The sequence below is a fragment of the Chiloscyllium plagiosum genome, unplaced genomic scaffold (assembly GCF_037043375.1).
Source record: "Chiloscyllium plagiosum isolate Xiang-an unplaced genomic scaffold, Cpla_swu_hap1 HiC_scaffold_15, whole genome shotgun sequence".
Taxonomy (NCBI): Eukaryota; Metazoa; Chordata; class Chondrichthyes; order Orectolobiformes; family Hemiscylliidae; genus Chiloscyllium; species Chiloscyllium plagiosum.
Genome location: NW_028270153.1, coordinates 20777475 through 20800847, shown reverse-complemented (window position 1 = coordinate 20800847; position 23373 = coordinate 20777475). Strand labels below are relative to the sequence as shown.

The 23373-nt window shown below is 41.5% G+C and overlaps 1 protein-coding gene across 1 annotated transcript in view; it reads left to right on the top strand.

Moving 5' to 3' along the window:
• Positions 1–21965, top strand: part of slc2a10 (solute carrier family 2 member 10) — a 28524-nt gene extending 6559 nt beyond the window's left edge. Inside the window, exons 4-7 of the mRNA XM_043710670.2 lie at positions 5299–6717; positions 9937–10059; positions 10699–10834; positions 18057–21965. Of these exons, the coding sequence (XP_043566605.2) occupies positions 5299–6717; positions 9937–10059; positions 10699–10834; positions 18057–18108 (1730 nt within the window). The 3' untranslated portion in view covers positions 18109–21965. The remainder of the gene's footprint in view (positions 1–5298; positions 6718–9936; positions 10060–10698; positions 10835–18056) is intronic.
• The last annotated feature ends 1408 nt before the right edge of the window (positions 21966–23373 follow it).

Genomic DNA, 23373 nt, shown 5'->3' with positions numbered 1-23373 from the left:
TTGGGCTTTGTTAAAGCTGACACTGAGTAGGATAGCACAGTAGTTCAGATATTGGCATAGTAGCCTTGAGACTTGGACTATTAACTTGTTGACTGCATTCAAATCCTACTGTGAGAGCTGGAAAAGCTATATACAGTTAATTAAAATAAATCCGAAATGAAACATTAGTAATGGTGACCGTGATGCTTTTTTACTCATTCATGGGATGTGAGCATTACTGACTAGAGTCTAGATTAGAGTGGTGCTGGAAAAGCACAGCAGTTCAGGCAGCATCCGAGGAGCAGGAAAATCAATGTTTCAGGCAAAAGCCCTTCATCAGGAATAGAGGCAGGGTACCTGCAGAGTGGAGAGATAAATGAGAGGGGGTGGGGGTGGAGAGAAAGTAGCGTAGAATACAATAGGTGAATGGCAGTGGGGATGGAGTTGATAGGTCAGAGAGGAGGGTGGAGGAAGTTAGCAAAGAGTACAATGGCTGAATGGGGGTGGGGATGGGGGTGAAGGTGATAGGTCAGAGAGGAGGGTGGAGTGGGTAGGTGGAAAGGAAGATAGGCAGGTAGGACAGGTCATGAGGGCGGTGCTGAGCTGGAAGGTTGGAGCTGGGGGAAGAGGGAATGAGGAAACTGGTGAAATCCACATTGATGCCATGGGGTTGAAGTGTTCCGAGGTGGGAGATGAGGCATTCTTACTCCAGGCGTAGGTTGGTGGGGGAGCGGCGGTGGAGGAGGCCCAGGACCTGCATGTCCTCGGCAGAGTGGTAGGGGGAGTTGAAATGTTGGGCCACAGGGCGGTGGGGTTAATTGGTGCGGGTGTCCCGGAGATGTTCCCTAAAGCGGTCTGCTAGGAAGCATCCAGTCTCCCAATGTAGAGGAGACCGCATCCGGAGCAACGGATACAATAAATGATATTGGTGGATGTGCAGGTAAAACTTTGATGGATGTGGAAGGCTCCTTTGGGGCCTTGGAGGAGGTGTGGGCCCAGGTTTTCCAATTCCTGCGGTGGCAGGGGAGGGTGCCAGGAAGGGAGGATGGGTTGTTGGGGGCGTGGACCTGACCAGGTAGTCATTGCCCATCCATAATTGCCCAGGGAGCAGCTAAGAATTAAAGTAAAAGTCATATCTAGACTAGAACAGGTAAGAACAGCACATTCCTTCCCAACCGGACATTTTCGAATCAGATGGCTTTTTCCCCTGACAATCAACAACAGTTGCTGAAAATGTGTTGCTGGAAAAGCGCAGCAGGTCAGGCAGCATCCAAGGAACAGGAGAATCGACGTTTCGGGCATAAGCCCTTCTTCAGGAATGAGGAAAGTGTGTCCAGCAAGCTAAGATAAAAGGTAGGAAGGAGGGACTTGGGGGAGGGGTGTTGGAAATGCGATAGGTGGAAGGAGGTCAAGGTGAGGGTGATAGGCCAGAGTGGCGTGGAGGCGGAGAGGTCAGGAAGAAGATTGCAGGTTAGGAAGGCGGTGCTGAGTTCGAGGGATTTGACTGAGACAAGGTGGGGGGAGGGGAAATGAGGAAACTGGAGAAATCTGAGTTCATCCCTTGTGGTTGGAGGGTTCCTAGGCGGAAGATGAGGCACTCTTCCTCCAACCGTCATGTTGCTATGGTCTGGCGATGGAGGAATCCAAGGACCTGCATGTCCTTGGTGGAGTGGGAGGGGGAGTTGAAGTGTTGAGCCATGGGGTGGTTGGGTTGGTTGGTCTGGGTGTCCCAGAGGTGTTCTCTGAAACGTTCCGCAAGTCGGCAGCCTGTCTCCCCAATATAGAGGAGGCCACATCGGGTGCAGCGGATGCAATAAATGATGTGTGTGGAGGTGCAGGTGAATTTGTGGCAGATATGGAAGGACAATAACAGTTTCACAGTCATCATTACAATCTTAAGTCCAGCTTTTTATTCAATTGAAACTTCACCATCAGCCATGATTGATTCAAATCTGGGTCCCTAGAACATTACCCATGTCTCTGGACTAATAGACTTGTGATAATATCACTAGGTTATCATCTCCCCTGTTAGATGCTACCAGATTGTCATGTTTCTGATTGACTGTAGTATTAAATCCGCTGTCCTTACCTAGTTAGGCCCACACATGACTTCAAACCCACAACAATGTCATTAACTCTGTTGGAAATGACTGACCGTGCCACCCAGTTGCATTCAAAAAGAAGCTTATCAGCAACTTCTTGCGAGAGGATAGTAATGGTAAATGAATGCTGGCCTTGTCAGCAATGCACACATCATCAGAAGGGAACAAAAAATATTCTGGTGAAAATACTGCATGTATTGTGCTGGGAGCAATAGATAAGATCTGTCCTTTTTGAAAGGAAGATGGATTATTTGTGCAAAGCACTATCGTTCATCTACGTTTGAATAGTGGCAAATGAGTTGATGCTTTGCCTTTCTGATGTTGCGGAACAGGTCTTGGACAATGTCAAACAAAACTCCTGCCTGTAATTTGGGTAGATAAAGTAGCTGCATTTGGAATTATATTATTCAATTGGGTTGCATTATTTAACGTTTCCTGTCAGAATCATAGGGAGGACTGTCCAAAGAATGCTTCTGGAGAAGGTTCTGGTTTGGAGTTAATAGTTTGATTAGATTAGATTACTTACAGTGTGGAAACAGGCCCTTCGGCCCAACAAGTCCACACCAACCCGCCGAAGCGCACCCACCCAGACCCATTCAATACTCTACATTTACCCCTGCACCTAACACTACGGGCAATTTAGCATGGCCAATTCACCTAACCTGCACATTTTTGGACTGTGGGAAGAAACCGGAGCACCCAGAGGAAACCCACGCAGACACGGGGAGAATGTGCAAACTCCACACAATCAGTCGCCTGAGGCAGGAATTGAACCCAGGTCTCTGGCGCTGTGAGGCAGCAGTGCTAACCACTGTGCCACCGTGCCGTCCACTTTTTTTCTTTCCACACCGACCCTCCAAGAAGTAACCCAACTAGACCCATTCCCTACCCTATTACTCTACATTTACCCCTGATTAATGCACCTAACCTACACATCACTGAAAACTGCGGGCAATTTCCTTACATACACATTAGATTAGATTAGATTAGTTTGGTGAGGAATAAAAACACTAATGCCAGCCTGCTGCACTTTCTCTTGTTCTTGGGAGGTACCAGTGATGATTGGCTCGCTCACTTATGGAAAGTTGCCTGGAGAATTGTTAAAACATATCAGTTGACCTGTGAGACTTGTCCAGTGGAGGTTGTTGACTTCAGAGTGGTCTTTCCCTTTTAGGAGCCTGAGATGTGGGACCTGTACACCGAATGTGCTTTATTTAGCAGGTGCTATATTATAGCAATGAAGAAAGACATGCTGCAGACCATCGCAATGATTGTGCAGATTGTACTTTGCAATGTTCTAGTTTATTTTTTGGATATTCTAAAAATGCCTGATGAGACACTAGCAGCAGCAGCTGGATAGGATGTTTGCACTGTCTATAGGCAAAGTCACCAATGTCTCAAAGGACCACTCTCTCATTGTAGAGAGACAAATGGTGGTATGTCATCATATCTCAGGTGAGTGGAATGGTTGAGGAGGCAAACCCTTCATGGTAACCTCAGCTGGTGTGATAATTTAACCCACTATCTTGATGTCACTGTCTTGCAAACTAGCCATCCAGGCGACTGAGCTGACATCTTGTAAGTACTTGCTCTGCTGAAGTGTGAGCTGACACATCATCCTTCTCTTTGATACAAAGATGAAGCCTGTCAACAATGACAGTGGAACTCATCTTGGATATGGGAGATATTGACAGCCTTTCGAAGAGCTCCTCATGGTTTTGGACATTGAAGGTTTTGTGATCTTGCTGTAGCAGGAAGGAGCCATTCCCCAACCATGATCCACTTCAGGAACCAAAGCACGTGGAGCTAGATTAGGGCTCATAGACTTGTAAGACAGCAGCAGAACTGTGAGATCACAGTACAGTTCATCTCCTTTATTCAGTGGTGATACCCAATTCCAGTATATCAACCATCCATCCATCTTTACACATTAGTATAACTTGTCAACAGATTTCTGTGTCTAACCCTGTTAAAGGCATGGCAGTACTTCTGACACATGGAGGATTCTGCATAATAATCAGTTTGAATATCATAGAATCCTTGCAGTATAGAAGCAGGCCATTCAGCCCATCAATTCCACACTGACCCTCCAAAAGGTATCCCACCCAGACCCACCCCCTTCCTCCGTAGCCACCATGGCCAATCCACCTCGCCTGCACACTATGGACAATTTTGCTTGGCCAATCCTCCTAACCTGCACATCTTTGAACTGTGGGAGGAAACCAGACAAACCCATACAGACACAGGGAGAAAGTGCAAAGTCCACACTGACAATCTCCTGTGGGTGGAATCAAACCTAGGCCCCTAGTGCTGTGAGGCAGCAGTGCTAACCACTAAGCCACCATGCTGCCAAAGGGGACTATGTTAATAAGTTCATTAATTAAAGCTTACTGCTATTTCTGCACATGCTGTAAGGATAAACACAGCTTTCCTGGTGGTCTAATGGTTAGAATTGGATGCTGTCACCACCATGCCCTGGGTTTAATTGCTGGTAAGTGAGCAACTATTAAAGAGTATTGTGGCACAGTGGTAGTGTCCTGGTCTGCAGACCAGAAAGACTGGGTTCATGAGCTACCTTCTCTGGAGTTGTGTCATAACATACTTTTAAAGAGTTTTATGTTATCAGAGATTTTTACTAAAATAAAGGGTGAGGAAGGATGGGTAGGTGGGGCAGAAACCACTGCAATTGATGCAGAAAATACATCCCAGTTCAATGAAGAAAGTAGTCTGTTGTGTCATTGATCTCTCTGTCCCATTTGATCTTTGTTGCTTCTCCTTCGGTTTGTATTGCAATAATATCTGCTTATCCGCAACGAGCTACTTGTTGATATCTCCATTGGTGCTGTGCAGAAAGTTCTCACTATTTAAGCTGATCCCTCAGAGGCAGACATGAAGAAGTACCTAAGCAGCCCAGCTACCTGATGTACCATTTGATCTTGACACGGGACTGATTGATCACTGGCCTAGTCTAATCTTGATTTCTGCCAGCCTCTCTGTGTAGGTTATGCAAAAACATGATGAGTTGCAATTTCAAAGCGTAGCATAATTGTCCAGCAACCAGCTTTTGTATCATGCCTGCATTTGGAAAAATCAGGTAATGTTAAATCAGGATTAATGAAGCACAGTGCTCCTGGGGGAGAAGGCATTCAGTTCAGCTAACTTGCCTTAGGTGAAGCCTGATAGTGGATGTTTTTTGAATGTTTGCTTTCAATTTCAGGTCGACTTTCACATGTCCTACTGCTGTCATCGACGGTGGCCCTTCTTGGCGGACTGATTTTTGGATATGAATTAGGAATCATCTCGGGTGCTTTACTGCAGCTCAAGGAGGTCTTCAGCCTTAGCTGTTTGCAGCAAGAAATATTGGTCAGCGCTCTTTTGATCGGAGCTTTTTTTGCTTCATTGATTGGAGGGATAGCTGTTGATTATCATGGACGAAGAAACTCAATCATTCTGAGTGCGGTATTACTATGTGTTGGAAGCACCATTCTCTTACTGTCCTCCTCATTCGTGCTGCTAGTGAGTGGCCGGATGACTGTTGGATTTGCCATGTCTATCTCCTCCACAGCTTGTTGCATCTATGTTTCTGAAATCGTCAGCCCTCATCATCGAGGCAAGTTGGTGTCTCTTTATGAAGTTGGTGTCACAATTGGCATCTTGAGTGCCTATGCATTAAATTACATTTGGGCGGATATAAGACATGGATGGAAGTACATGTTTGGTCTGGCCATTGGCCCAGCATCATTCCAAGGCATCAGTGTTCTCCTCCTTCCCTCAACTATTGAGAGAGTCAGAAGTCAAGGTGATGATTCACAGAAAATTCTGCTGCAGTTACACAATGGAGACCATGATGACCCAGACTCAGAGGATTTTAATCCAACACAAGGAATCAGCCAAAATTACAGTTACCTTGACTTATTTCGATCCAAAGACAACATGAGAGCCAGATTGCTGGTGGCACTGGGTTTAGTGTTGTCGCAGCAGCTCACTGGCCAGCCTAATGTGCTCTACTATGCTTCAACCATCTTTAGATCAGTAGGATTTCAGAGCAATGCTTCAGCAGTACTAGCCTCAGTTGGACTGGGAATAATCAAAGTTGTTACAACTGTAGTAGCCATGATATGTACAGATAAAGTTGGAAGACGAACATTACTAATTGCTGGCTCTGTTGTAATGTCCATGTCAGTCACTGTGATTGCATTCTCAAGCCAGAAAATTACAATGGAATCCCACACAAGCTGCAGAGTAAATGCCAGGGCTAATGGCTCACACCAGACCTTAAATCCTAGTACAGCTTCCTCCAAACCAATTCTTTGGAAATCAAATCCAACATTCACCAATGAAAGTTCACAGATTATGAATCAAACTTTGACTTTATCTGTCCAGGGTAAACAGCTAGCCGCAAATAATGAGGGAATGAACAGCAGTTCACTCAGTGAGCCAGCAATCCGATTTGTCAGCACTGCAGACTCTTTAAATAACACTTCACATGAAGATTTCCATTTGAGAAAAATAAGGAGTCACCTGATACAGTCGGCAGTAAGCTCCACTCACACCTCCAAACATTTAGCCTTAAATTGGATTACACTGCTTTGTATGATGGCCTTTGTCAGTGCGTATTCAATTGGGTTCGGTCCAAGTAAGTGCACTGCTATTTCATCTGTTTCAATAGTTGGAGAAAGGTGTTGCTAAATAACAGAATAAATAAATGTAGAACTTGTGGGAAATGACACAGCAGAGGCAGTTTGTAAGATAGACTGGAGATTGTAATGTCCGGTACTACTTACAAGGGACATTAGCTCAGATAATTACATCAAATTGCTGTATCTCAGTATCATTGCTGACTTGTAGGAATTGTTGAAGCTCAGACCTTTTTACTGACATGACTACATAATGTGTGAAACATCAATTCTACTTTAGCTGTCAGCCCAAAGGCAGATCTGACCCACAGCACCATTTCCCAACCCTGAATGGGGCAAGGAGTCAGGACTTAACTATAGCCCAACTGAAATAGGGATTGAACCGCATGCTGTACCTTTAATCTGATCCACAGTGGCCCATCTAGTCAACTGGTGCCCAAAGTGTTGATATTGCTTTGGCTACTAGTTTGGGATAATGGTCGGCATAGACTGGTTGAACTTAAGGGTCTGTTTCCACGCTATTTGACTCTATGGCTCTATGCTTCTGTCTGGAACTCTGGCTATGGATTATGATGTTAGCCCCTCCAATTCCTTTCTACTACAGTGCTGACCAGGAACCTTTCTCACTTTTAACCTCTATTATTGACATACGTTGGAAATTTTGCTAATTTGATTGTCTGCTTGGCCATGTTATAAACGCACCCTGCTTGGCCATCATGTCCAATTTAAACCCAGAGGGAGGGACTAACCCAAATGCCACACACTGAGCCAAAAGACTTGTGAAATATTTTAGAAATTGAAATAACAGTTTAGCTTGATATTGATTAATCGTCTTCTTTTTCTCTTCTGCAGTGAAGAATTTTGAAAGGCTTGCATTTGTATAAAGCTTTTCATAACCATTGGACATCTCAAAGCACTCTATGCCAAAAGTAATTCATTGGTCGCAAGTGGTTCCCCATAATAGAAAAAGATGAAGAGGAAACTTCTTAAAGCATAGTAAATCTGTGAAATTTTTTGCCAAAGAGGCTGAGTAATTAAATATATTCAAGGCTTCAAAAAATTATAGTCAATAAAGGAATCACGGATTATGGCAATAAGGCAGGGTGGCAGAGCTGAGGATTATCAGAGCAGCCATGATTGCACTTATGATTGGGCCGAATGGCCTTGTTTTGCTCCTTTGCCTTATGGAGGCAATTCTTTGAAGGTCTCTAGATGACTCCCACCACTAACCTTTTCCCTTTGCTACTCCTCATTTCCTCCCCAAACTGATTCGTATCACAAACTATTCTATTTATACCACCACTTACCACAGCAAAGTGACAACACAACCTTTTCCTTTCTGCCTATTCTTCCAATATTTTGAAAACCCTTGAATGTTGAGTTTCCAGTCGTCACCCTGTAATCCATAATAGCTATCAAGTCATGTTAATTTATTTGCATTTGTGCTGTCAACGAATCTACATGCATTTATATAAAGTTTTGACTTTTTTGCCACTATTACTTCCTCTGGTTCCAATTTCTGTTGCACTGTTCTGTGTATGTTTTTACCCATTCCTGTCACACTGTGATTCTCATTCAGCTGTTCAGTACCCTGACCCCCTGCTCCCTCATTTCTTTTTGATTTTTTTAAAATGCCCTGCAGTTGAACCTTGCCTCCAACCAGTTAGACACTGGTCTCAGCATGGTTCAAATGAAGCCACCCAATTGCAACAGCTCTCTCTTTCCATAGTGCCCCTTGAGTTGGAACCTGTTTCTTTCACACCAATACTTGACCCAACCATTTACCTCTAATTTTATTTACATATGTCAATTTGCACAAGGCAGTAATCTGGAGATTATTAACTTAATGATTCTACTTTTCAGTTTATCTCTGAGGTGCTCATCAATATTCGGCAGACCTTGTTAACCAGTTTTTCCTATTGTCCTAACATGGATCACAATGCCAGATCCCCCCCCCCCCACCCCCTCCCCCGACCACCACTCAAAGTTCTTTTTTCCAGCCAGAAGAGACGTCTTGAATCTTGGCACCAGGTTGGAATGGCCACCCTTGGGACTCTCTGTATTTGTAGCAGAGAACAGTTTCTATTCCCCTGACTATACTATCTTGTGTTACTAATGCATTTCTCTTTTCTCCTCCCCCCCCCGCCTCATCCTGACCAATTTGAATGGTGTTATGCACCACAGTACTCTCTGCAGTCTAAACCCTCATCCACAAAGCAAGAACCTTGCCCCGATTGAAAAAGGGCGCTATCTGAGTCTTCTCCAATGCTTAGTTCTGAATCCCCTTACTTGCCTCAGAAAGCAGCCCTAGGATTATGGTAACTTTGTCCTTATCTACATGTCTCACTTACAGTCACATCTTCCTGCCCCTACCATAGATAAAAAATTGATATGACTAATCTAAGGGGTAATGACTGGCTCTTGAAACACAGTGTTTGGGTAACTTTCCCATCTGCAATGTGTTGCTTGTCTGAAACTCAGTGTCCAGCTCATCAACTCCGAGACTAATTTCCTCAAATAGCCAACTCTTTCTATTGATGTAGTTGTCATGGATCACATTGGTGTCTATCAGATCCCATATACTAAAGTTACAACACATCACTTCCCCAGCCATTTCTATTCTATTTAATTCATAAATTTGGATGTTAAAGATTTTTAAGTGAATTGTTTAACTATGCTGTTTAACTGTAGTAATGTCTCCTGATTTAAACCACTTGACCTATCAAAAGAGACCTACCAATCTTTGAAATCAGACTTTGGCTCTGCCAGGTAGAAGCAAGATAAAGGGGTTCTTTGTTCCTGGTTCTTATTTCCTGTCAATGTTGCCCTTCTGCTTCAGGTCTACTCTTCTCTTTATGAAGTTGCTGTCTTCATTTCCTCAGATTGTTTGAGAAGCCGTTGACCTCACTCTCTCATGCTCCTTGTGAAGCTGCTGTCTTTGTGCTGCCTCATGCTCTTTATGAAGCTGATGTCCCCATACTCTGTCACACTATTTCTGAACACCAGGGTCCTCACTGCTCTTGCTGTTTTAGGTGCTGGTGACTGAGGAGAGAAAGGAGAAAAGTATTTGAGATTCAATCAATAAATGAGTTTGTTTAAACCTGCCTTTGCTATTTTTGCCTCATTGTCTGATCTATCCATGATAGATTCAACACTAAGCTACAATAGCTGCAACAATACCACAAACTTGACAGAAATTGCTCTTATTTTTGTTTTAGTGACTTGGTTGGTTCTGAGCGAGATATTCCCTGCTGGGATCAGAGGTCGGGCATTTGCATTCTCCAGCAGCTTCAACTGGGCGGCAAATATAATTGTTACTGTCACGTTCCTGGATGTAATTGGTGAGTGAGGGATGACTCCTTGGGTTTATTTTGGGCCTTATTGTGTCAGAATATATCCACAGAATTTGTGCAGACTGAATGACTGCATTTGGAGTGTACTGGCTACTGCTACCTGGGCAAATGCAACAACTTTCTGCTGCAGCAAATGTCCCCACATAGTTGCGAATGACTGGTCATTCTGATTGAGGGAGGAATATCAGGTCCAGAGTATACTTCTACGTTTTCTCACTGTGGTCAGAAATTTCATCCATTGAGAATATACGTATTTCTTATTAAATAATTTGGTATGCAAAGATTTAAGTTCCTCGAATCCTGCTAACAGACAGCGAACCAATGTCTATTGGTGGGAATGGGAAGGAAATGTAGGTGGATGTCTTTTATTTTCAAATAAAAATATAAGATTGAGTCCTGACCTATTCAAGATACAAGTGTGTCATGTGTGTATTAAGCAAAAAGATTATCTATTGAGGTGACTAAATGCATTGTTTTATAATAGTGGAATGACCCCAATAGAAAGTTATTATTGATTGCAAGTCACTGAAATGGAAACCCATTTCCTGGGTGAAGGCCAATATTAACATTGAAAAAAATTTAAGAGTCCACACCTGAAAAATGAATGTTATCTTATTCTTTATATAGATACTATTGGACTGTCCGGGACATTCCTATTCTATGGACTAGTGGGATTTATTTCGGTCGGTTTTATATGTCTGTACCTGCCTGAGACCATGGGAAAGTCACTGGAAGAGATCAACAGATACTTCATGGCTAGAAAGTAAATCTATTCTTCATATTTAAAAAAAAGGCAGGAGTTGAAAAAAAGATTCAGCATTAAGTTGTGATTTTAATGGCATTGGGTTGTAAGTAGAAGGAAGCAGGCCTTTCAAGAAAAAGCATATCTTAGTAATACATTCAGTGGTACAGAATGATTGCTACAGAATATCTGTTGTCTGTAAAGACAAGACCTCTGAATCACTCACCAGATTACATGGGGTCTCTCTCTGTCTCTCAGTGGCATCCCTACTGTTTATGAGTTGCTATACCTGACTTGTATATGATATTACTATGGCCTCAGGAACTACTTCAGCTTGTGTGATGATTAAAAGCATACTGTAGACATTATTGTATACCGTTCACCAACCAATTAAGGTAATAGACCTCCACAGGACTTTAATCTAGTTTAAAACTATAACATTCAGTTATATTCAGTCATGGGGCCTGAGGCTGTGGGTTTATATCCCAGTAGACAATGACTCTTATTTAATGCTGCTGCTTGCTATTTCATCATCTTAAACTCTATATCCTTTACAGGGGCTGAGTCTAAGGCACCTTTTTACTTTTCCATTTAATGGTGTTCAAACCATCATGACTTCACTCGTTCCCAATGTACAGGTGCCACAAAGTTTATCACCAACCAGAAGTTTGCTGAGGGTGTTAATTGGAAAGACATGTTCTTGCTGCCTGGCTGCAGGAAACCATCGCACTTTTGAAAACATTTTACATTTCTTTTACATTGTGGATGTAGCTGTTTGTAATGAGGTCAATGTAGTACATACAAGGGGACAAATACACAGAATCCTGGAGAAGCTCAGCTGTTCTGGCAGCATTTGTGGAGAGAGAAACCGAGTTAATTTTTTGAATTCAGTTTGATTTTTCTTCAAAGCTGGCAGTAATGATATAACTTCCTACTGCAACAACCAGTTAAGAGTGATAATGTTAATTCTTCAATCATGTTTCAAATGTGTTCCAATTATGTGCTAGCTGTCTGTTGGGGCACCAAAGGACAATCCTTATTAATTAAAAGGTTTGAATCTTCCATTGTCAAAGCCATCGAGTTACCATAGAAACAGGCAGCAGGTTCTCAGCACTCCTTCATTTATAATGGGATTTGTTCTCTGGTGGTTTTAGTAGTCAAGATATTTGTTGATTTTTGTCCTTAGATTTTTTTCAGAGGCTTTCAACAATGGCAGAAGAAAGTCCTGCAGGGCATTGTCCAGTCATGTCTGCCTTTTCAGAGGTTTCTCAAAACTTAGTGACTTTTCTAAGTCATGAGACTTCTGCAGCCATTTCAAAACAATATCCTGGGTAAATTAAAGTTGTTTTCCTTCGAACAAAAGTCCGAAGTAGTAAATCAGTCGATAGAATTAAAGATTAATAGCCCATATGTTATACCTTTGTGACAAACTCCATGACATTTGGTCAGCATGCAGTAGGCTATAAACTGGGCTAAATCATTAATTTCAGTGCCTGCCAAGTCTGCAGCTTTTGGTTAAAGCTTTATAATCCCATTACATTTGGTTCTTCACAGATGGGGCAAAGCTGCAGTGAAACATTACAAGCTCATTACATGGTATTCTCCATGCAGGATAAATTTATCCTACCATATCGTTTCATGTAGAAATCCACAAATAGATCCAGTAATGCCATGTCCATAAAATTGGACAGGCTCAACTTTACTTTAGGATACAGATTTTCAGGACTGAGCTGTGAAGTGACAATGTGGGGCCAATTGAAGTGTTTTCCTTCGCAATTCATATCTCTTAAATTTGGAACAGAACTGATAACCAGGTGTGATGTATAAAAGTGAGGGTTTGCTATTACGAGGGGGCATAGCTTTAAATTAAGGGGTGGTAGGTATAGGACAGATGTTAGGGGTAGATTCTTTACTCAGCGAGTCATGAGTTCATGGAATGCCCTGTCAGTAGCAGTGGTGGACTCTCTCTCTTTATGGGCATTTAAACGGGCATTGGATAGGCATATGGAGGATAGTGGGCTAGTGTAGGTTAGGTGGGCTTGGATTGGTGCAACATCGAGGGCCAAAGGGCCTGTACTGCGATGTATTTTTCTATGTTCTATGTTAACAATTGAAGGGGGAGATGACATTTACTTTAACAGCTGCTAGTTGCTGAATGCCTTGAAGCGGAAGTCAGTATGATTTTCCTGAAGATAAGGAGTAAAAGGTTTTGAAGAGATTTAAGGAGTTTTTCTTTTTCCCAGTGGGTTGCAGGTATCTGGAACTTGCTGCCTGAATGGGTGGAGAAGGCAGAAACCCTCAAGACATTTAAGACTATTTAGATAAACACTCAAAACACCGTCACATACAAGGTTATGAGCTATGTGCTGGAAAATGGAATTAGAATAGATGTTTGTTTGATGACTGGCATTATGACAATGGGATGAAGGGCCTTTCTCTGTGATGTCAAGACTCTATGACTCTTTCAATGAATGAAAGGTATATGATTTATAAATTTTAGTCTTAAATTTCAAACTAGTAATGTATAGGTATTTGTTTACTTTTCTGTGAAGGGATTTAGTAATTACTCAGGTCAGTCTTTTCAGAATCCTAATTTGAAACCAGTATGCCACCAGAGAGCAGCCAGCCGAAGGCCTCCTGGAAAGTAATGGAAGTTTGCTTATGTTGTGACATTGTACAATAGGAGAGAGAAAAGATTGAAATACATTAGTTGGTTTTAAAATAATCTGTGTCCTTTTCTGTATGTTAAATAAAAAAGACAAACATATGATCTATCCAGCCAGATTTCATGTTTGGAGCTGATTTCTAGCTGATCAGCTAGAATCATAACAATTATGACTAACTTTTCTCATTGCTAAATTGTTTCACATAAGGACTGGTAGGTAGTGTCTGAACTCAGGGTTGGGCTTCAACATTTGGAACATCAAGCTGACCATTCTGTATAGGTCCTTATATCATATTGAAGACAGATGTCTATCACCTAGTTGATAAGACTTTGCAGTGAAAGGCATTGTTTACAGGGTTGAAATGAGTCAAAGGTCTTATCTATCCAGTACTTGTTCAAAGAATTATCAAATTATTATGGTATAGAAGGCCATTCAGCCCACAATGTCTGAATTTCCTCTCATAATGAGTTTCATGACTCAGTGCCATCAACCTGCCCTCTCCCCATAATACTGACGATTAGATGATTATCTAAATAGATATAATGCCCTCTTGAATGCCTCAACTGAACCTACATTATCAGCCAGAGCATTTTCAGTTCTGAACTACTCCTGTGAAAAAGTTTTTTCTCATATCACATTTATCTCTTTTTCAATATCACTTTAATCTAAGCCTTCTCATTATTGATCCATTTATGAATGGGAACAGGTTAATTTCTGTTTATTCTGTCCAGACCTCTACTGGTTTTGAAAACTTGAATCAAATCTCCTCTGAGTCTTCTCCCCTCCAAGAAAAACAATTCAACTTCTACACTGTATTCACTTGATAATAAACCATTGCCACTGATACAATTATTGTTGAAACTTTATTGCTGGAACAGCACAGCAGGTCAGGCAGCATCCAGGGAACAGGAGATTCGACGTTTCGGGCACAGGCCCTTCTTCAGGAATCCTGAAGAAGGGCCTGTGCCCGAAACGTCGAATCTCCTGTTCCTTGGATGCTGCCTGACCTGCTGTGCTGTTCCAGCAATAAAGTTTCAACTTTGATCTCCAGCATCTGCAGACCTCACTTTCTCCTCACTGATACAATTATACTTGCTTGAAAATTTCTTATTATAAACTATGGCGTAAAAATCTGAGTGCACCTAAGGTATTATAGGGTCTCTTACTTGAAAGTAACTCAACACCTTTTACTCCAAATGAAAACCTAAATGCATGGGCTCCTTCAATGACATATTGGATAAGGTCAGCCCCTTCGTCAGGTGAACTAAAGAGAAAACTGAACAGACACAGAATTTATAGGCAGATAGATCAAGGGCAGAGAGATCAAAAGATTATACAACTAATGTGAGTGGAGTCTCTGCAGGTGACCAAGTGTGTTAGACAGTGAGTAAAGTGTCAACAGCTGAATAACAAGCAAAGGGATGACCTGTAATCTGATTAAATGAGGCAGAGGGATAATTACAAAAATTAAAAATAAGGTGGTGCTGGAGACAAACTAAATGACTGGAATAACATGCTCAATATAAGAGTTGCATTCTGAGGGTCTAACTAAAGTAATAAGTAATCCAAAACTGTACAAACTAATTTAGGTGGAGAGAGCAAACCACTATATCAAGGTGATGGTGTCAAAACAGGACAGTAAGGAAGACTTTACAGATACAGAACAGTATGGTGGGGTCACATGTAGTGCGACATGAACCCAAGATCACACTTGGGGCCATCTTCATGTATATGGAACTTGGCCATCAGTTTCTGTTTGGCGATTCTGCGTTGTTGTGTATCTCAAAGTCCACCTTGGAGGACACAATTAACCAAAGATCGGAGGCCGAATGTCCTTGATTACTGAAGTGTTCCCCGATTGAGAGGGGACATTCCTGTTGCGCGATGTCCATTCTGTCAGTACTCATCACCAACAATTGCCAATTTCCAGGTGCCATCCTACAATTCATCCGCTTCGTCCTCGATCACAACATCTTCACCTTTGACAACCAGTTCTTCATCCGTACACACAGAACAGCCATGGGGACCAAATTTGTACCTCAATACACCAATGTGTTGATGCACAAGTTCGAGCAAGGTGTCTTTGTTGTGCAGGACCTCTGACCAATGCTGTACACCAGATACGTTGATGACATTCTCCTCCTTTGGACTCATGGTGAGGAATCACTGAAATTACTATTCAGCGATATCAATACGTTTCATCCCATCAGCAGACTTAACATGACTACTCTTCAGAATCAGTCTCATCCTTGGACACACACATCTGCATCAAGAACGGACACCTCAGTGCCTCATTCTACTGCAAACCCACAAATAACCTCATGATGCTGCACTTCTCTAGCTTCCACACTAAACATATTAAAGAAGCCGTCCCCTATGGACAAGCCCTGCACATACACAAGATCTGCTCAGATGAGGGGGAACGTGATGGACACCTTTAAAGGGCACCCTTAAGAACAGAATACGATGCTCAGCTCATCAATCACCAGTTCTGATGTGCTACAGTGAAAACATGCAACAACTTCCCCATAAGACAGACGACTGATAGCATACCCTGTATCGTCCAGTACTTCCCCAGAGCAGAGAAACTGCGTCGTGTTCTTTGCAACCTTCAACACGTTATCAATGAGGATAAGCATCTCATCAAGATCTTCCCTACGCCTCTACCTCTTGCCTTTAAATAACTGTAAAACCTTAAACAGACCATTGTTCATAGCAAACTGCCCAGTCTTCAGGACAACATCAACCACAACACCACACAACCTTATATTGGCAACCTCTGCAAGACATATCAGATCATCAACATTCTTACTACCGTCACACGTGGAACACCATCCACCACATACACAACAGATACTCATGTGACTTGGCTAATGTTGTCTCCCTCATGCACTGCAGGCAAGGATGCCCTGAGGCATGGTATATTGGTGAGACTATACGGACGCTATGACGACGGATGAATGGATATCATGCAAAAATCGCTAGACAGGCGATTGGGGAACACTTCAGCAATCAAGGACATACAGCCTCTGATCTTTGGGCAAGCACGCAACAAGGCGGACTTTGAGATACACAACAATGCAGAATCACTGAGCAGAAGCTGATAGCCAAGTTCTGTATTCACAAAGACGGCCCCAAGTGTAATCTTGGGTTCACGTAGCACTACATGTGACCCCACCATACTGTTATAAAACATTTTCCTTATTGTCCTGTTTGATACCATCACCTTGATAAATTGTTATGATCTCTCCACCTTAATTAGTTTGTACAGTTTTGGATTATTTATTACTTTGGTTAGACCCTCGGCATGCAACTCTTATACCGGGCATGTTATTACCGTCATTTAGTATGTGTCCAGCATCACCTTATTTTTAATTTTTTGTAATTATCTCTCTGTCTCAGTTAATCGGATTACAAGTCATCTCTTTGCTTGTTATTCAACTGTTGACACTTTACTCACACTGACTAATCCTCTTGGTCACCTGCAGAGACTTATTATTTGACAATCCACTCACACCAGTTGTATGATCTTTTGATCTGTCTGCCTATAAATTTTGTGACTGTGTGCTCTTCTCTTCATTTCACCTGACAAAGGGGGTACACTCTGAAAGCTTGTGATTTCAAATAAACCTGCTGGACTATAACCTGGTGTCATGTGACTTCTGACTTTGTTCACCCAGTCTAACACAGGCACTGCCACAATCATATAGGATAAGGACAATATCTGATTTTGTACTAAACAATGCAGAACAGGTAGTCCCAGTTTTGGTTCCTGGCCTATATTGAGTTTACTGCTGTCAACTAGCACAGCTGTGAGGTATTGCATTCTGGATTAGTGGTGCTGGAAGAGCACAGCAGTTCAGGCAGCATCCAAGGAGCTTCGAAATCGACATCTCGGCATGAAGGGCTTTTGCCCGAAACGTCGATTTCGAAGCTCCTTGGATGCTGCCTGAACGGCTGTGCTCTTCCAGCACCACTGATCCAGAATCTGGTTTCCAGCATCTGCAGTCATTATTTTTACCTCAGTGAGGTATTGCAGTCAATCTCAATGTTCCTGGACTAGAGAAAGGAATTCCTGCACCAGGTCACTAATCTAATGAACTTGACCTCTAAGTATAATCCATAGAAGTTGGGTGAGAACAAGATCAAGCTTAGCTGTGGTGGTTTTTGTAAAGACATTGCCCACAGAGACCTTCTGTCACTTCTCATCCATGCTGAGAAGGTTAAAAATCACACAACACCAGGTTATAGTCCAACAGGTCTGTTTGGAAGCACTAGCTTTCGGAGCGCTGCTCCTTCATGATGAGAAGGTGTTGGGTGAAGTGCTACGCTCCAGCTGGCATCATCATGAACTAATGTTGTTGGGAGAGAGAAAAGCAATGTTTCAACAATCCTGGAGAAATATTTGCAATGGGTTCATAGGGTATTAAAGTCAGAAACTTTAATTTTCTCAATTCCTGCTTGTGATATTGCTTGCTATGCAAAAGAGGCTGGAGCTGAGAATATAAACCTGCAATAAAATGCTGAATTATTACACAGAAATTACATTTCACATCTTTGCTGTACTTACTTTCTAGAGTCTCAGAAGTGAGGTGCTGCTGTCCGAAAAGCAACAGAAGAGGAACATAAATGAATCGTTACAAAAGAGCTGATGGTTTCTTAATTTAGACTACAGATTTTCTTTTTTCAACCTAATTGTAATGACACAAATTGGAGTGATTTTTAAAAAAAAATTGAAACCTGGCGTCAAAACTTTTATCATATATTGGAAGTAATATCCCAGCAGCATTAGAAGGAGAGTCTCCTGATATTTGACATCAGTTGTCTTCATTCTTCATTGTTCATAAGGCATTCCCATCAGAGCCAGCAGTACACTGGCAATACTAACAGATTACGTTCTGAATCAACTGGAAAGTAGCAGAGGGCAAAGGAGGTAGAAACTCTGGAAGGGTTGATTACTCAGAGGCACTCCTATTATATTCACAGCTTTCTCACTGTCAACGTATGAGCAAAATTCGCAGAGGCCTTGTGAGATTGTGATTTACTGTTGTTGCTTTAGTGTGCTGTTTCTTTAAAGCATTATTTTGTCACACGGAGACCTGACAAAAGGGATTAAACAAGATTAAACAAAACAGAGGGTTCTGAAGAAGGGTCACTGGAACCGAAACACTGACTCTACTTTCTCTCCACGGATGCTGCCAGCTTGACTGAATTTCTCCAGCTATTTCTGTTTTTATTTTAGATTTCCAGCACCTGCAGTTCTTTGCTTTATTTTTAAAGCTAATTTTTTAAAAAAATATTAGTTTTTATTTTTAGGTTTTAACTTGAGGTTTCCATACTGTGTTGTTCTCAGGGCTGCCAAGCTTTGACAGCTGTAAATGCTGGAAGATGGCCTTTTGACTTATCACTAATTTTTTTTGCCCAAAGTCCCCTCTCAGTGACGTTATCACACTGTGTAACATGGCTGAGAGGACATGTATCACACAACTTTCACGTCTTTCCAAAGTTGACATTTTGTGGGATGTGAAAGTGTAACTCTAAAACGATGGCCACTTACTGCTGCCATGTGACAGTCAGTTTTAGCTCATCTTGAGGAGAATTTCAATTGTCAACATGCAACCTCGTGTTCAGTGTCAGTGCTAGTGCTTCAGTCAGTTTGTGCTATTCCTCCAGGTCACAGAAGCTGCATTTTAAAATTACTACAAAATTTTGAAACAATATAACTATTACAAAGAAATATATATTGACTCCTGGCACTTTGGGCATTGCTTGAAGCAACAGATGGATGTGACATTGAACCCATGGTTAATTTGGCCATTTTTTTGACTTTTCAGTAACTAAGCTATTACTCTCATGTGAGAGAAGGTAGAAAGCATTTATCATTGTGCAATAATAATTATCTATTTGGATCTTTACCAGAATGAGTGTTTAGTTTAGATTTAATGTTTTTTTTATCAATCTGTGCACAGACTAGTGCAAGTTACATGGATGTGGACATTGCCTTTCTACTGTACTGTGCTCCAAATTTTACTGTTCTACTGGTTCTTACTGTTTGTATATGTTGATTGCCACCACAATCTTTGTTCCATAACTACTGACCCATCTCTTCCCTGAGCAACAGTCTGAGGCTGAAACAGACTGTTTGCAACCTTTCTGTTGTACTCTGGATTTCCTTCCAAATATTCATATTAACAGTAAGACTGCTTATTTCCTCCTCTGTAATGTGGTCTAACTCATCATTGCTTTGGCTTAGCTGCTCCTGAACTTCATGTCCATGCTTTTAATAATCTCTAGATTTGACTATTTGCAATGCACTCCTGGCCGGCTGCCTACATTCTAGCCTCAGTAAACAATTAACAAATCAACTGTCCATGTTCTTATTCACACTAAGTTTTGATCTTGTATCAAGTGTGTGCTTGCAGACCTATATTGTGTGCTAAGTTTAAAATGGTCAACCTCCCTAAATCTGCAATCACCTGCAGCCACAATCCTCTGAGATATCTGTGCTGCTCTAATCTTGGCTCTTCGTCAACACTGTTTTTAATTGTACCACCATTGATGGCCACACCTTCAGTTACCAAGGCACTAAGCTCTGGGATTTCCTCACTAAACCTCTCCTCCTCTCTGTTGCACCTACCTCTTTCAAGACTCTTATTTAAAATTTCTCTCTTTTGACCAAGCTTTGGCTCACCCACCCTAATCTTGCCTTATGTGGCTTAATGCCAAATCTTGTTTACATGGTTCCTGTGAAGTGAGTTAGGACATCTTGTGATATTCAAGGTGTTCTGTAAATACTTCTTTTTGCTGTATTATCTTAAGGTAATGTTCACTTATCAGCTGCAAAAAGTCAAGTTATTTATAACTGGCATTGTTTCAAGATTGTTCTTCTCTAAATTTAACCCTTGCTTCTCTTTTGGACCAGAAATGGTGGTGTTTCTACCTATGACTTTGCATAATCAGAGTTTCAAATTAGATGCCAATAATGTTACTCTGGTAGCCCTTGTTCTGGGAGGAATTTGATAATCAGAACCAAGATGAGAAATGGTTCATCTATACCATAGAGTTTATCAATAACATATTGTTGATGGTAATGGACAGAGATTTTATTACATTTCGTGGTGTTTATTATGTAAATGTTCTGAAGGAACTGAGTTATGGAAGGGTTGTGTTTCCTTCTGTTCCTTCCATTCCAATCCAAGTGTGACAGAAATTATTGAGTGCTGCTAAGCTGTTGGGGAACCGTTATGGAGGAACATTATACCTAGATCTGCTGGTGGCCTCGCCTGATGTTCATGCCTTTCAATGATGTTACAGATTTGAGTACATCATTCAAATGAGCATGTTTAATTTGGGCCTATGTACAGAGGAATCTCAATTATCCAAAGGCCATGGGGCAGTGGAGGGAGAGGAGTGAATAGTATTTCATTCGGTTAATCGAATTCCGGATAATTGAATGCTGGATAACATAGTTTAGCCATGTATCGGGACCTTGCGATCTTGCCGGATAATCCAATATTCGGATATTCAAATGCCGGATAATCAAGGTTTCTCTGTCTACTGTCCACTAGAAAAACAAAACGATGATGTAAAAGCACAGCTGGTTGAACAGCATGAGAGACAGTTATTGCTTTTGTAAGCTTTCACCAGAGTTCTGCTGAAAACCTGTGACTGAAATTTTGAGTATTTGATTTCAGATGCTGATCAAGCTGTGGGGCATTCCAGACTTGCAGATTTTTATCTTTAATCACGTTTTCCCTATTAGTCAAATTATGTTATGCACTGTCCAAATCAGTAAACAATTGAGGAAATTGCACCTATTCTTTGCAGCTCATCCAGCCTGTCATTAATCGGTGTAAGTCTGTTAGTGAGTGATGTGAAATGTTTTAAATTTCTCTCATAACTTCACTGAATTTCTTCTGGAGGTATTCGCTATTTGAAATAAGAGCAATATTCATTTCAAAAATGCTTGGTAAATAAATGTTGCATGCAGTAGCAGAAACAAACGCTTAACATAACTTCTATTCTCTTGTTGGCCCAATGTAAAGGGGGGGATTTTACATTTCCAGGGATCCACATTCCAATACATAGGACTCAGACATAAATACGCATCCTGCTCACAATAACTGAAGAATTTTACTGTCCTGTAGGTTCAGCCTAAAAAACTGCTGAGCTTCAGTGTAGAGTGGCGGACCAGCTTGATAAAAATTATGAACCTGAATCACTTGAGTGGGATCAGACACAGCCCACCATTACATTTTTAAATGCATCACGTCCTGCTTGACAGATGGCACCTCCATTAGTTTCAGATTATGTTTAATTGGAACATCTGTTCAAAGCAGTTGGCTGCATATTTTCGATGATTTCTTATGGGTGGTCTCCTGTTGGGGGAAGGGAATTGTTGCGGGTGGGAGGGGACAATGGGGGAGGTGAGGGAACATAAAAAGCCACGATAACACTGCTCAATTTCATATTATAAAGAGCTTGCTGACTGTATTTTCCAAGGATATATTTTGTTATACAATAAAAAAATGAAAATCTGAGTCCTATTGTGTTATTTTATAAATGATATTTAAAACCTGACTCAAGTCTATGATATTTCACCTCTTTGGCTGTGCAGAATAGAAGGTGTGTTGTAATCATTTCAAGATCCTTTTCTATTTTCTTTTGGCTGACCTGTCTCTCTCTCCTGCAAATCTCTGATCTACTCCAAAAACAGTCACTTGATAGTACACAGTTGAAGTAATGCTGAAAAAAGACACATTCTAAAGATATATTCCAAAACATTCCCAATTTACTACAATTAGATGCCAATTATTGATCATTGTTTTTGAAAGGCATATTAAGTTATACAAAAGAATGTTAACTCTCCATAATTTCAGTGTTGCCTCCTCCTCATTTTTCAATACTATTTTCTGATGTAATGCATCCATGTTGGTTGTAATTTTGCCATGCTTTTCAATGTCCTTCCTTAGCTCTGCACTCTTAGCCTACAATCATCTGTGGAAAGATGGAAAATGTCTTAAGTGGAGCATGTTTGTCAGCATGGACTACTTGGGCTGAATAACCTGTTTCTGTACCACACAGCGATAGGAACCCAGTTTCGATTCTAGCCTCGGCAACTGTGTGTGGAGTTTGTACTCTTTCCCTATATCTACATATGTTTCCTCTGGTTTCCAACCACCGTCCAAAGATTCGGTGAATTGGCCATGGGAAATTGCCCATAGTGTCTAGGGATGTACAGGCTAAGTAGATTAGCTATGGGAAATGCAAGGTTACAAGGGTAGTGGATGGGTCTGGGTGGGATGCTCTTCAGAGAGTCAGTGTGGACCTGATGAGCTGAATGGCTGCTTCCAAACTGTCGGGACTCTGTGATTCTATGGAACATCCCATGTGAGTCCCAGATGATCGTTTCCCTCCTTCAATAGCATTCACCTGAGCATCTCCTATTTTAATTATTCCATCATTGATGGCCATGCTTTTTAATACCTAGGCCCTAAGCTCTTCACTTTGGGAGGTGGTGGTGTCTATTATATGCCCTTTAAGGAAGAAAATCTACTCTTTACGTGATCTGGCCTACAAAGCAGCTGGTTCTTAACTGCCCTCTGAAATAGTCAAGCAAGCTACTCAGTTCAAGGGCAATTAAGATGAATAACAAATGCTGGCCTCGCCATTGATGTTCGTGTTCCATGGGAGAATAAAGAGAGAAGATGCTTTCTGTGATTTTCCCCTTGACATTTCTTAATATCTGCCACTTTGATTGAGCTTTTGGTCATTTGTGCTAATACTTCCTTATGTGGTTCAGAGACAAAAGCAACACGGGATGTTTTACTATGTCAAGTGCACAACATAAATACGCTTATTGCTGTCGGTTGGCCTTAATCTCCTGATTTGAGG